This window comes from Heterodontus francisci, chromosome 1 (assembly GCF_036365525.1).
Source record: "Heterodontus francisci isolate sHetFra1 chromosome 1, sHetFra1.hap1, whole genome shotgun sequence".
Classification (NCBI taxonomy): domain Eukaryota; kingdom Metazoa; phylum Chordata; class Chondrichthyes; order Heterodontiformes; family Heterodontidae; genus Heterodontus; species Heterodontus francisci.
In genome coordinates this window covers 7,400,135-7,415,721 of record NC_090371.1, presented here as the reverse complement: position 1 = coordinate 7,415,721, position 15,587 = coordinate 7,400,135, and the positions used below count along the sequence as shown (strand labels likewise).

The window sequence follows — 15,587 nt, the reverse complement described above, 5'->3', positions numbered from 1 at the left end:
CCCAGTGCCATCAGCCATTTCTTGAATCAAGTGGAGTGAATCAAATGGTTTGAAGACTGGTATCTGTGATGCTGTGGACCTCAGGAGGAGGCTGAGGTGGATCATCCACTTGGCACTTCTGGCTGAAGATCGTTGCAAAGCTTCAGCCTTGTCCTTTGCACTGATGTGCTGGGCTTCCCCATCAATGAGGATGGGGATGTTTGTGGAGCCTCCTCCTCTGGTTAGTTGTTCAATTGTCCATCATCATTTACTGGATGTGGCAGGACTGTAGAGTTTTGATCTGATCCGTTGGTTGTGGGATTGCTTACCTCTGTCCGTCGCATGCCTCTTACACAGTTTGGCTTGCATGTAGTCCTGTGTTGTAGCTTCACCAGGTTGACACCTCATTTTTAGATATGTCTAGTGCTGCTCATGCCCTCCTGCACTCTTCATTGAACCATAGTTGATCGCATAATGGTAGAATGTGGCATATGCCGGGCCATGAGGTTACATATTGTGGTTGAATACAATTCTGCTGCTGCTGATGGCCCACAGCACCTCATGGATGCCCAGTTATGAGCTTCTAGATCTGTTCTGAATCTATCCCACTGAGTACGGTGTTAGAGCCACACAGCACGATGGAGGGTGTCCTCATTGTGAAGATGGAACTTTCTCTCCACAAGGTTCTCTCCACTAGGACTGTGCGGTGGTCACTCCTACCAATATTGTCATGGACAGATGCATCTGCGACAGATAGGTTGGAGAGGGTAAGGAGAATAAATAACAAAATCAAGATAAGGATAGGGCCATTAAGGGTTGCTAGAGAAAACTGATGGAAAGGACAGAAATATTGAATAGTTATTTTGTCTCAGTGTTTACCAGGGGGACTACTGAGACATTAGAAGAAATCAAAAAATAAAGACATTTAAGATAGAAAGGGGGATATAATTGATAAACTAATCAAACTTAGAGAGGATGAAGCCTCTGATCCGGGTGAATGACATAGAGTCATAGAGACATTTCATAGAGTCATTTATTTATACACAGGAGGCCATTCAGTTCGTTGAGTCTATTCCAGCTCTCCCTAGAGAAATCCAATCAGTCCCGTTCTACCCGTAGACCTGCAAGTTTATTTCCTTCAAGTGCCCATCCTTTTGAAGTCATTCTTACTTCCACCATCCTGTTAGGCCGTGAATTCCAGGTGATTACCACTCGCTGTGAAAAAGGTTCTTCCTCATATCACATCAGAACATATGAAAAAGGAGCAGGAGTAGGCCATTCGGCTCCTCAAGACTGTTCCACCATTCAATGAGATCAAGGCTGATCTGATTGTGGCCTTAAACCACCTTCCTGCCTGCCCTCCCATAATACTCTTGCAGATCAAAGATCTGTCTAACTCAGCCTTGAATATATTCAGTGACCCTGCCTCCACTGCTCACCGGGGGAGAGAATTCCAAAGATTAACAAACCTCTGAGAGAAGAAATTCCTCCTCATCTCTGTCTTGAAACTGTGCCCCCTAGTTCTAGATTCCCCCACAAGGGGAAACATCTTCTCTACATCTACCCTGTCAAGCCCCTTCAGAATTATATATGTTTCAATAAGATCACCTCTCATTCTTCTAAACTCCAATGAGTATAGGCCCAACCTGCTCAACTCTTCCTCATAAGACAACCCTTTCATCCCAGGAATCAGTCTAATGAACCTTCTCTGAACTGCTTCCAGTGCAAGTATATCCCTCCTTAAGTAAGGAGACCAAAACTGTGTTCAGTACTCTAGGTGCATTCTTACGAATGCCTTGTACAGTTTTCGCAAGACTCTCCTATTTTTATACTCCATCCCCTTGCAATGAAGGGTAATATTCCATTTCTCTTCCTAATTACTTGCTGTACCTGCATGCTCACATTTTGTAATTCTAATGCGAGAGCACCCAGATCCCTTTGTACCACAGCATACTGCTGTCTCTCTCCATGTAAATAATATTCAGTTTTCTATTCTTCCCGCCAAAGAGGCCAACATCACATTTTCCCACATTATACCCCATCTGCCAAATTTTTTTCCCACTCACTTAACCTACGCATATTTCTTTTCAGACACTTTGTGTCTTCCTGACAACTTGCTTTCCGACCTATCTTTGTGTCGTCAGCACATTTGGCTACAATACACTTGATCCCTTCATCAAGTCATTCATATAGATCATAAATAGTTGAGGCCTCAGCGCTGATCCCTGGGCACTCCCCTAGTTACAGTCTACCAACTTGAAAATGCCCCATTTATTCCGACTCGCTGTTTCCTGTTAGTTAGGTAATTATATGTTACCTCCAGCACCACAAGCTCTTTTCTTGTACAATAACCTTTTATGTGGCACCTTATCGAATGCCTTCTGGAAATCCAAATACACTACATCTATAGGCTCCCCTTTATCCACACTGCTTGTTACATTCTCAAAGAACTCTGATAAATTTGTCAAACATGATTTCCCTTTCATAAAGTCTCCCTGCATCTCTTGCCCAAAACCTTAAATCTGTGTCTCCTAGTCCTTATACCATCAGCTAATGTGAACAGTTCTTCCTTGTCTACCTTATCAAAATCTGTCATAAACTTGTATACTGTTATCAAATTTCCCCTCAACTTCCTTTGCTCCAAGTAGAACAAACCCAGCTTCCTCAGCCTAACCTTGCAGTTAAAATCCCTCATCCCTGGAACCATTCTGGTAACTCTTGGCTGCATCCTCTCAAGAACACTCACATCCTTCCTAAATTGTGGTGACAGAACTGGACACAGTACTTTGCCTGTGGCCTAACCATACCTTTATATAGGTTCAGTATAACTTCCCTGCTTTTGTACTCAACATTAGAATTTTATGAATTTGAAAATACCACATGCTTTGTTAAGTGCTGTCTCAATGTGTCCTGCCGTCTTCAAAGTTCGATGTACCCTCAGGTCCCTCTGTCCTTGCACACACTTTAGAACGGTGCCATTTAGTCTACATTGCTTCTCCTAACCCTTCTGCCAAAATGCATCACCTCAGACTCCTCTGTATTAAATTCCATTTTTCACTTGTTTGCCATTCTGGTAGCCTATCTGCGTCGATTGCCGTCAATTGGCATCATCCTCACTGTTTGCCTCTCCTGTAAGTTTGGTATCATGGCAAATTTTGAAATTTTACTCTTTATTCCAATATCCTAGCCAGTTCTATAAATATAAAAAAAACGGTGGTCATTGCACTGACCCTTTGGGGAGCACTGCTGTCTACCAAAAATAACTATTTACGATGACTCATTGTTCTCTGTCTTTCATCCAATTTTTTTATCCAGTTAGACACTGTCCCTCCTATTCCACGAGCCTCAATTTTGATAACCAGCCTTTTATGCGGTACTTTGTCAAATGCTTTTTTCTGGTCCATATAGTCAACATCCATTGCATTTCCTTCATCAACCCTCTCTGTTACTTCATAAAAAAAATCAATCAGATTCATCAAGCATGATCTGCCTTTTACAAATCCTGTTGGCTATCCTTAATTAACTCAAATCTCTCCAGGTGTCTCTTGATTTTTTCCCCTTGATTATTGTGTCTAAAACATTATCCATAGAACTGACTGGTCTGTTGTTCCTAGGATTATCCTCACACCCTTTCTTGAATAAGGGTGTCACATTTGCCATTCTTCAATCTTCTGGCACTTCCCCAGTATCTAGGAAAGATTGGAAGATTATGGAAAGCCCTTTGGCTATCTCCACCTCCATGTCCTTTAGTAATCTGGAATGCAAGTCATTCGGACCAGGTGACTTATCCACTCTAAGCATAGCTAGTTTTCAGTACATCCTGCCTATCAATTTTCACCTCATCCAATACCTCTACCATCTTTGCTTCTACCGATTTTGTCAGCATTATCTTCCTTAGTAAGTACCATTACAAAGTACTCATTAAGTATTCTTGCCCTGTGCTTCCAAGCATATAACAATCACTTTGTACCTAATAGCACTCCGCCTCTTATTATTTACATGCTGGATTTTTGGGTTCCTTTTTACATTGACTGCCATTCTATTCTCACATTCTTTTTTTGACAGTCTTAGTTTCCTGTTCACATTGAATTTGTCAACTTATTGTATATGGCCTGGCTCTCACTTGAAGAATTCACCTGACGTGCATCATACTCCCTCTTTTTTTTTGTTTCATCATATTCTCTATCTTTGCCATCATCCAAGGAGCCCTGGCTCTACCTTTCGCGCTTGTTGGAATGTACCTAGCTTGTACCTGAAACGTCCCTTCCTTAAAGATAACCAAGTGTTCTGTTACATTTTCTTTCTCTGAGCCTTTGGTTCCATTTTACCCTGGCTAGATCCCTTCTCGTTCCATTGAAATTTAGAAGTTTTAATTTATTTTGTTCCTTGCTTTTCTCCATTACTACTCTAAAGCTTATGATACAAGAATCACTCTTACCCAGTAGCGTGATCATACTCTTTTTGTTTCTCAGCTCTAAGCAAATGGACTCTGTCTTTTGTCCCTTCAAGAACATCCTCTCTTTCCACACTACAATGTCTTCAGGAATCAGTACTGCCACCCCACCTCCCTTTTTTCCTTCCTTATCTTTACTGAACACTTTATATTAAGTGCCCAGTTATCACCATTTTTAAATCACATTTTCATTCTTTCCAGGATATCACATTCCCAGACTGCTATTTGTACTTGTAGCTCACCAATCTTTATTCACCATATTTTGTGTATTTACTTACCTGCATTCTAAACTGTATTCCTTATAGTTCTTGGTCTGCTCCTATCTAATATGGTACTCCTACTGCCTTCTCTACTACTATCCAACACTCTCACTTTATGCAACTTATTCCTCTTTTCTACTTCTATATGCTGGTTCCCATCCCCCATTTAGTTTAAACCCTCCCCATCCACACTCGTGAACCTCCCTGACATTGGTCCCAGTACTGTTGAGGTGCAACCTGTCCCTTTAGGGCCTTCTGCCCTAGAACTGGTCCCAATGCCCCAAGAATCTTCAACCCTCCTAGAATCATAGAAAGTTTAAGGCACAGAAAGAGGCCACTTGGCCCATCATGTCGATGCCGGCTGAAAAATGATCCACCTATTCTAATCCCACCTTCCAGTATTTGGTCCATAGCCCTGCAGATTACGGCACTTGAGGTGCATATCCAGATTACTTTTGAATGAGTTGAGGGTTTCTGCCTCAACTACCCTTTCAAGCAGTGATTTCCGCACCCCCACCACCCTCTGGGTGAAAAAGGTTTTCCTTATCTCCCCTCTAATTTTTCTACCAATTACTTTAAATCTATGCCCCCTCGTCACTGACCTCTCTGCTAAGGTGAATAGACCCTTCACCTCCACTCTATCCAAGCCCCTCAATATTTTGTACATTTCAGTCAGATTTCCCCTCAGCCTTCTCTGTTCCAAGGAGAACAACCCCAGCCTATCCAATCTTTCCTCATAGCTGCATTTTTCCAGTCCTGGCAACATCCTCGTAAATCTCCTCTGCACCCTCTCAAGTGCAATTACATCCTTTCTGTAATGAGGTGCCCAGAACTGTACACAGGACTCAAGTTGTGGCCTAACCAATGAGTTATGCAGTTCCAGCATAACCTCCATGCTCTTATATTCTATACCTCGACTAATAAAGGAAAGGATTCCAAATGCGTTCTTAACCACCTTATTGGTTACTGCTACCTTTAGGGATCTGTGGACCTTCACTCCAAGGTCCCTCATTTCCTCTACACCTTCCATTACTTTGCTGATGATCAATAGGGTGGTAATTGATCGGATTTGACTTGTCCTGCTTTTTATGTACAGGACATATTTGGGCAATTTTCCACATTGCCGGGTGGATGCTAATTCTCAGCATTTTCCCATTTATCGTGTATTCCTTTGCCTTGTTTGACCTCCCCAAATGCATTACCTCACACTTCTCCAGGTTGAATTCCATTTGCCACTTTTCTGCCCATCTGACCAGACCATCAATATCTTCCTGCAGCCTACAGCGATCCTCCTCGCTGTCTACCACACGGTTAATCTTTGAGTCGTATGCAAACTTCTTGATCATGCCCCCTACATTTACGTCCAAATCGTTAATATATACCACAAAAAGCAGGGGACTCAGTACTGAGCCCTGCAGAATGCCACTGGAAACAGCCCTCCAGTCGCTAATTAGTGCAATGGTCTGAACTGTACTCCTTCAAGGTGTTGTCAGTTCCAGAAGTCTCCAATGCTGAGCACCTGTTTGAGCTTCTTGAATGTTGTCGGAGCTGCACCCATCCAGGCAAGTGGAGAGTATTCCATCACACTCCTGACTTGTGCCTTGTAGATGATGGACAGGCTTTGGGGAGTCAGGAGGTACTGAACACTGTGCAATTATCAACGAACATCCCCACTTCTGACCCTATGATAAAGGGAAGGTCATTGATGAAGCAGCTGAAGATGGCTGGGCCTAGGACACTCTCCTGAGGAGCACCTACAGTGATGTCCTGGAACTGAGATGATTGACCTCCAACAACCACAACCATCTTCCTTTGTGCTACGTATGACTCCAGCCAGTGGAGTTTTCCCCCTGATTCCCATTAACTCCAGTTTGCTAGGGCTCCTTGATGCCATACACGATTAAATTCTGCCTTAATGTCAAGGGCAGTCACTCTAACCTCTCCTTTGGAGTACAACTCTTTTGTCCATGCTTGTGGACAGGCTGTGATAAGGTCAGGAGCTGAGAGGTCCTGGCAGAACCCAAACTGAGCATCATTGAGCAGGTTATTGCTGAGCAAGTGTGCTTGATAGCACTGTTGATGACACCTTCCATCACTTTGCTGATGATCAATAGGGTGGTAATTGGTCGGATTTGACTTCTCCTGCTTTTTATGTACAGGACATATTTGGGCAATTTTCCACATTGCCGGGTGGATGCTAATGTTGTAGCTGTGCTGGAACAGCTTGGCTTGAAGACAAAATAGACAGGCTAGTGGAATAGGTGGTCATGTAGCAGATGAAATTTAATCCAGAGAATAGTGAAGTGATACATTTTGGGAGGAAGAAGGAGGAGAGGTAATATAAAATAAAGGATGCAGTTCTAAAGGGGGTGGAGGAGCAGAGGCACTTGGGGGGTATATGTGCACAAGTCGTTGAAGGTGGCAGAGCAGATTGAGATGGGATCTTGGGCTTTATAAGTAGAAGCATAGAGTTAAAAAGCAAGGAAGTTATGATGAATCTTTCAAAACATTGGTTTAACGTCAACTGGAGTATTGTGTCCAATTCTGGGCACCACACTTTATGAAGAATGTGAAGGCATTAGAGAGAGTGCAGAAAAGATTTACGAGAATGGTTCCAGGGATGAGAGACTTCAGTTACCTGGATAGATTGAAGAAACTCGGGCTGTTTTTCTTGAAGAGAAGATTGAGAGGAAATTTGATAGAGGTGTTCAAAATCATGAGAGATTTAGACGAGTAGTTCGGGAGAAACGGTTTCCATTGGCCGCAGGGTTGAGAACCAGCGAAAACTGATTTAAGAAGCAACAGTGACATTAGGGAAGATAGTTTTATGCAGAGTGTGATTAGGATCTGGAATGCACTGTCTGAGAGTGTGGTGGAGGCAGACTCAGTCGTGAATTTTAAAAAGGAATTGCAGAATTATCTGGAGAGAGAAAATTTGCAGGGCCTCAGAGAAAAGGCTGGGGAGCAGAACTAGCTAAGTTGCTGTTACAGAGAGCCGTCGCAGACACAACAGGCTGTGGCCTCCTTCTGTGCTTTGACCATTCCATGATTTTATGATTCTAACAGTAGATACTAGCATTTTCCTTACTGTTCATGTCAGGCTTGCTGGGATATAGTTCCCTGTTTTCTCCCTTCCTCCCTTCTTGAAACATTCTAGAATCAAAACCAATGCATCCACTATCTCTGCCGCCATCTCCTTTAAAAACCCTAGAGCCCAGGCCTTCAAGTACAGGAAATCTGTCAGTCTGCAGTCCCAGTATTTCTTTTGGGCAAGGGAAGGGGAGAAATGTGAGGAAGAACGTTTTTATGCAGCGAGTGGTAATGACCTGGAACTCCCTGCCTATGAAGGTAATAGAAGTGGACACGATCAATGATTTCCAAAGGAAATTGTATGGGCACTTGAAGGAAATAAATTTGCAGGGCGATGTGGATAGAGCGGGGGAATGGGACTGACTGGATTGCTCAAGGGAGAGTGGGCATAGACTCGATGGGCTGAATAGCTTCCTTCTGTGCTGTAAGTGACTCTGTGACTCTATGGCCAGGATTTTATCCAGATGACGGCGGTCTCGACCTCTGGCAAAAGCGCCTGCGAGAACCCCACGATGCCTCTTTTGTGGGAGGCCCGCCGAATCAAGTGCCAATTAGGCACTTAAGTGGGCAGCGATGGGCCTTCCACAGGATCAAGGACCCTAGCGACCGAAGTCCTGCCCTCTGAGAGCTGCCAGCCAATCAGAGGCCAGCAGCTCTTGAACTGAGCAACACCACCGTGGAGGTGGTGGCTGCCGCTGGTAGAGCACCAACCCAAGAACAAGGAGCAGTGCCAGACCCAAGACACAGGTAGGTCAGGGTGGGAGTGGTCTTGTGGGGTGTGGGATGCGGGGAGGGGAGTATTAGGGGGTCGGCAGCAAGGGCAGTGAAGTGACTGTCAGCGGACCCTCTTCCTGATGCTGGGTCCTTGTTCAGACAAGGACCTTTTAACAAGGGAACAACCCAGCTCCCTGACCCCCCCAGCTAGAGCTGGCAAGGAACCCCCACAGCTTTTCTTGCTGTGCTTCCTGTGCGGTGACAGGCCCGTCTGCTGCTGGGATAATTGCAGTAGTGGGATGAGGCCCTTATTTGGGGATTAATTGCTCACTTAAGGACCTCAATTGGTGGCGGGATGGGAAGGCCGTTCACAGGCCTTACTTAATTTTGGCAGAGACAGGAAGGTGGCGGGATCTCCCCCTCGCCACCATCCTGCCCAATGACATGCTTTCCCCGTCTTCAAAACCAATGCGGGGGAGGGCATAACATTTCCCATATGCCTCTACTATTTCTTTATGAATGCTAATTTCCTTCAGTTCTTCATTTTTACGAGACCCAAAATTCTACTTACTTTTTTTGTGTCTTCGACCATGAAGACAGATACAAAGAATTCACTTAATGTTGCTGCCATTTCCTGATTCTTATTGCTATAGTTTGTGTATGTGGTGGTTGGGTAAGAACAGTTTGGGTTCAACTTTGATGCCTCAGTAGTTTACAAACTGCCGACATTAGGAGAGGGGAGAAATCATATTGGAATGAAAAGAGGGAGAGACATTGGAACATAGGAGCAGAAGTGGGCCATTTGGCCCCTTGAGTCTGTTCCGCCATTCAGTGGATAATCTGCAGCCTAACTCCATATACCCACCCATATCCTTTAATACCTTTGGATAACTAAAGTCTCAGATTTAAAATTTACTGTTGATCTTGCATCAATTGACGTTTGTGGAAGAGAGTTCCAAACTTCTACCACCCTTTGTGTGTAGAAGTGTTTCCTAATTTTACTCCTGAAAAGTCTGGCTCTAACTTTTACGAGGAGCAATTCTGTGGAGTGTTACGAGGTGATGCCTCCCTAGTCCTAGACTCCCGAACCAACAAAAGTAGTTTCACTCTATCTGGTCTATTTTTTCCCCTTATTATCTTGAAAACTTTTATTCAATCACCCCTTAACCCTCCAAATTCAACAGAGTTCAACCCTTGTTTGTTTAATCTCTCCTCATAATTTAATCCTTGGAGTCTAGGTATCATTCTGGTAGATCTACACTGCACTCCCTCCAAGGCCAATTTATCTTTCCAAAGATACGGTGCCCAGCAGTACTCACAGTGCTTCAGGTGTGATCTAACCAGGGCATTGTATAGCTGAAGCATGATTTCCACCCCTTTGTCTTCGATGCCTATAGAAATAAAGGCCAACATTCCATTAGCCTTTTTAATTATTTTCTATATTTGTTCATGACATTTTAACGATCTATGCACCTGGACTGAGGTACGGCAGGAGAAAGGAGGTAGAGGTTGGGAGAGAGGCTGGAGAGAGGAGGAAGGGAGGGGCAAGGAAGAGAAGGTGGAAAAAGGAGAGAGGGAAAGAGGAAATAACTGGTAAATGAAAGGACTATTGCTATGTGCAGGGTGGAGTTCTTTTGAAATAGTGACACAGGGACAGGTAAAATAGCCGTGTACAAAATAAAAAATAGGTGGGGCCCGTGTGACGTGGCTTGTGATCGGCTTCCTCCCAGCCAGGGCCCGCTGTACAATTTCACCTCAAAATGACTGAGCTTTTCTCTTTTTCCAGATAAAAAGGGATGTGCTGCAGGAGATAAAACATCTCGAGCTGGTGCTTGTGACGGACAATGGAATGGTGGGTAGCTTCTCTGAACATATCCAACATGAATGACCCTGGCCTAGCGTCAGGCCCAATGTATGGAACAAGGAGCAAGACTGGAAAGGGAGGAGGAGAGACAGGAGCTGGAGATTGGGTGATGTCAGTCTTGGGTTTTCAAAGGCTGAAGAGAGTGGGAGGGAAGACAGAGGGTGGTGAGAAATTCCATCATTTCTATTAAGTGTCTTGGTTTCAAAAGCTCAACCGGCTAAGTTTGAAGATGATGTAAACCCAGGAGAAGGTGGTAAAGATTGTCAGGGGCCTACAGAAGGATTTCATGCAATATGTAAGTGCACAGAACAGCAGTAGAGGAAGTGCCCCTCCAGATCACACACCATCCTGATTTGGAACTATATTGCTGTTCCTTCACTGTTGCTGTGTCAAAAACATGGAACAGCCTTCCTAACAGCACTGTGGTTGTACCTGCACCACATGAACTATAGCGGTTCAAGAAGATGGCTCACCACCACCTGCTCAAGGGCAGTTGGGAAGGTGATGCCGTAGTGGTAAGATCACTAGACGAGCAATGCAGAGGCCCAGGCTAGTGCTCTGAAGACATGGGTTCAAATCTCACCATGGCGGAGGGTGACATTTGAATTCAATTAATAAATCTGAAATTAAAATGCTAGTCTAATGGTATTGATTGTTGTAAAAACCCATCTGGTTCACTAATGTCCTTTAAGGAAGGAAATCTGCTGTCCTTACCTGGTTTGACCTACCTCTGATTCCAGACCCACAGCAATGTGCTTGACTCTTAGATACTCTCTGAAATGGCCTAGCAAGCCACTCAGTTCAAGGGCAATTAGGGATGGGTGGTAAATGCTGGCCTTGCCAGTAATGCCCATGTTCTATAAAATGAATTTAAAAAATCAGTCCTCTTGCCAACTCTTCAATTATAACCCAATCCTATTGCCCTGCCTTTTCCCCATCTCCTTCTATGTTCTTTCTTTTCAATTCCTTGTCCAATTCTCATTTCAATGATGTTATAGTCCCTTCATCAACAGCCTCTCATGGTGCTGTGTACAGCAACCTAGTGGTTCTCCGACCAGACTTAACAACTCCAAAGTTGTGAGCTTAAATCTACAATGGCAAGGTTTAAGTTGAATTCAATAATAAATTTTTAAAAATGTAAAATCTAACTGGTTCACGAATGTCCTTCAGAGAATGGAACTGTCTCACCTATCTGGTCTAGCCTTAATGTGACTCCAGTCCAGATTATGTTGTTCACTCATAATGTGATCAGGGCAGTTGAGGAACAGGCAATAAATAGATTCGAAGAATCAATTTTAAAATTACATGTTCCAGTGACCCTTTGTGAAAATACTTCTTTTACTTCACCCCATTTTTCTAATGAGTGTGCCTGAGAGTAGACTCAGTCTGTCAGGGAGACTCACTGACAGTGAGGAGACTCAGGCTGTTGGGGAGACTCACTGACAGTGGGGGAGACTCAGTCAGTGGGAGGGAACATACGAACATACGAATTAGGAGCAGAAGTAGGCCATTCTGCCCCTTTAGCCTGCTCAATAAGATCATGGCTGATCTGTTTGTGTCTCAAATTCCACACTCCCATCTACCCCCAATAACCTTGGATTCCCTTGACTAACAAGAATCTATCTATCTCCGCCTTAACAATATTCAGTGACCCCGCCTTAACCGCCTTCTGAGGCAGAGAATTCCAAAGTCGCACAACCCTCAGAGAAAAAATTCCTCCTCATCTCTGTCGCAAAAGGGCAACCCCTAATTTTAAAACCGTGCCCCCTAGTTCTGGACTCCCCACAAGAGGAAACATCCTTTCTACATCCACTTTATCAAGACTGTTCAGGATCTTATAAACTTCAATCAAGTCTCCCCTCACTCTTCTAAACACCAGTGAAAACAAGCCCAGTCTGTCCAACCTTTCCTCATAAGACAACCCACTCATTCCAGGTATCAATCTAGTAAACCTCCTCTGAACCGCCTCCAACGCATTTATATCGTTCCTTAAATAAAGAGACCAAAACTGCACCCAGTATTCGAGATGTGGTCTCACCAATGCCCTGTATAACTGAAGCATAACATCCTTACTTTTATTTTCAATTCCTCTGGTAATAAAGGATAGCATTCCATTAGCCTTCTTTATTACTTGCTGTACCTGCATACTAACGTTTTGTGACTCATGCACTAGAACACCGAGATCCCTCAGCACCTCGGAATTCTGCAGTCATTCTCCGTTTAAATAATACTCTGCTTTTTTATTCTTCCTGCCAAAGTGAACAACTTCACATTTTCCCACGTTATACTCCATCTGCCAGATTTTTGCCCATTCACTCAACCTATCTATATCGGTTTGCAACCTCCTTATGTCCTCGTCACAACATACTTTCCTACCTATCTTTGTGTCATCTGTAAATTTAGCTACCATGCCATCGCTCCCCTCATCTAAGTCATTGATATAAATTGTAAAAAGTTGAGGCCCCAGCACAGACCCCAGCAGAACTCCACTCATCACATCCTGACAATCAGAAAAGGACCCATTTATGCATACTCTCTGATTTCTGCCAGCCAGCCAGTCCTATATCCATGCTAATATGTTACCCCCTACACCATGAGCTCCTACTTTGCGCAATAACCTCGTTTGTGGCACCTTGTCAAATGCCTTCTGGAAATCCAAGTACAGTATCTCAATAGGCTCCCCTTTATCCACAGCACATGTTACTCCTTGAAAGAACTCCAATAAATTGGTTAAACATGATTTCCCTTTCACAAAACCATGCTGATTACCTTGAGTTTTTTAAGTGCCCAGCTATCATCCCCTTAATGATCGATTCTAACACCTTCCCCATGACAGACGTCAGACTAACTGGCCTGTTTTCTGCGTCCCCGCCTCTTGAATAGAGGGGTTATATTTGCTACTTTCCAGTCTAATGAACCTTTCCGTAATCCAGCGAATTAAAAAAAAATAACACCAACACATTTAGTACCTCATTAGCCACCTCTTTAAGAACCTAGGATGAAGCCCATCTGGACCCGGGAACTTGTCAGCCCGCAGCTCCATCAGTTTGCTCAGTACCGCTTCCCTGGTGACTGTAATTTCGCCAAGTTCCTCTCTTCCTTCCACCTCCTGATTTACAGCTATTACTGGAATGTTTTTTGTATCCTCTATAGTGCAGATGCAGAGTGGACTCACTGACAGCGGGAGAGGCTCACAGGCAGTGTGGGAGACTAACAAACAATGCATAGACTCACTGACAGCGGGGAGAGGCACTGACAGCAGGAAGACTCACAGTCGGGGAGACTCACTGATAGTGGGAAGACTCGCTAAAATTGGCGAGACCCGCTGACAGTCGGGGAGACTCACTGACAGTCAGTGAGACTAAGTGACAGCGGGGAGACTCACTGACAGACGGGAAAACTCATGTACAGTTGGGGAGACTCATTGACAGTCGGTGAGACCGTGCTGGCTGAGCTCTGAAGGACCTGTATGCCAGACTGGTCTGGAGCAGGTGGTGAGAGAACCAATAAGAGAGCACAAACCTACTAGACCTCTTTTCTTACCATTCTACCTGTCTCAGGTGCATCTGTCCACAACAGTACTGCTAGGAGTGACCACCCAACAGTGCTTGTGGAGACGAAGTTCTGACTGCACACTGAGGACACCCTCCATCAGCTTGTGTGGCACTACCACCATGCTAAATGAGATATCTAACAATATCTAGCAACTCAAAACTGGATATCCATGAGGCGCTGTGGGCCATCAACAGCAGCAGAATTGTACTCAAGCACAATCTGTAACCTCATGGCCCGACATATCCCCCACTCTACCATTACCAACAATCCAGAGGACCAACCCTGGTTCAATGAAGAGTGCAGGAGGGCATGTCAGGAGCAGCACCAGGCATACAACACAGGAATACATGCATGCTAAACAGCAGAAGCAGCATGCTATACACAGAGCTAAGCAATCCCATAACCAACAGATCAGATCGAAGCTCTGCCATCCTGCCACATCCAGTCATGGTGGTGGATAAATTAAAGAACTAACTGGAGGAGGAGAATGCAAAGACATCCATATCCTCAATGATGGGGACCCCAGCATGTCGAAGGCTGCAGAATTTGCAACCATTTTCAGCCAGAAATGCCGAGTGGATGATCCATCCCGGCCTTCTCCTGAGGTCCCCAGCATCATAAAGGTGAGGTGAGAGCGACTGCCCTTGATATCAAGACAGCATTATTCTAAGTGTCACCTCAAGGAGACCTAGCAAAATTGAAATTAATAGTAATCAGGGGGAAAACTCTCCAGTGGTTTGAGTTATACCCATCACAAAGGAAGATGGCTGTGCTTGTTGGAGCTCAATCATCTGAGCTCCAGGACATCTCTGCAGGAGTTCCTCAGGGTAATGTTCTAGGCCCAACCATCTTCAGCTGCTTCATCAATGATCTTCCTTCAATTATAAGGTCAGAAGTGGGGATGTTCGCTGATGATTGCACAATGTTCAGCACCATTCGCAACTCCTCAGATACTGAAGCAGTCCAGACCCACATGCAGCAAGACCTGGACAATATCCAGGCTTGGGTTGATAAGTTGAAAGTAACATGCACGCCACACTAGTGCCAGGCAATGATCCTGTCCAAGAAGAAAGAATTTAACCATCTCCCCTTGACATTCAACAACATTATAATCGCTGAATCCCCCACCATCAACATCCTGGGGTTACCATTGACAAGAAACTGAACTGGATCAGCCATATAAATACCGTGGCTACAAAAGCAGGTCAGAGGTTACGAATTTTGTGGTGAGTAACTCACCACCTGACTCCCCAAAGCCTGTCCACCATCTACAAGACATAAGTCAGGAGTGTGATGGAATACTCTCCACTTGCCTGGATGGGTGCAGCTCCAACAACACTCAAGAAGTTCGACACCATCCAGGACAAAGCAGCCCGCTTGAACAGCACCCCATCCATCACCTTAAAAATACACTCCTCCACCACCAGTGCATAGTGGGAGCAGTGGCTGCAAAGATAGTGGATGCATTGGTTGTAATCTTCCAAGAACTGCCTCGATTCTGCAAAGGTCCTAGCAGATTGGAAAATGGAAAATGTAATGCCCCTATTCAAGAAAGGAGGGAAACCGAAAGCAGAAAACTATAGACCAATTAGCCTAACATCTGTCATTGGGAAAATGCTGGAAACCATCATTAAGGGAGTAGTAGCAGGTCATTTAGAAAATCATAATGAAA

At 44.4% G+C, this 15,587-nt stretch overlaps 1 protein-coding gene across 1 annotated transcript in view; it reads left to right on the top strand.

The window, feature by feature from the left end:
- LOC137377649 (disintegrin and metalloproteinase domain-containing protein 12-like) overlaps window positions 1-15,587 on the top strand; it is a 330,681-nt gene that overhangs the window by 103,557 nt on the left and 211,537 nt on the right. Inside the window, exon 7 of the mRNA XM_068047535.1 lies at window positions 10,283-10,348. Coding sequence (XP_067903636.1) covers window positions 10,283-10,348 — 66 coding nt within the window. The remainder of the gene's footprint in view (window positions 1-10,282; window positions 10,349-15,587) is intronic.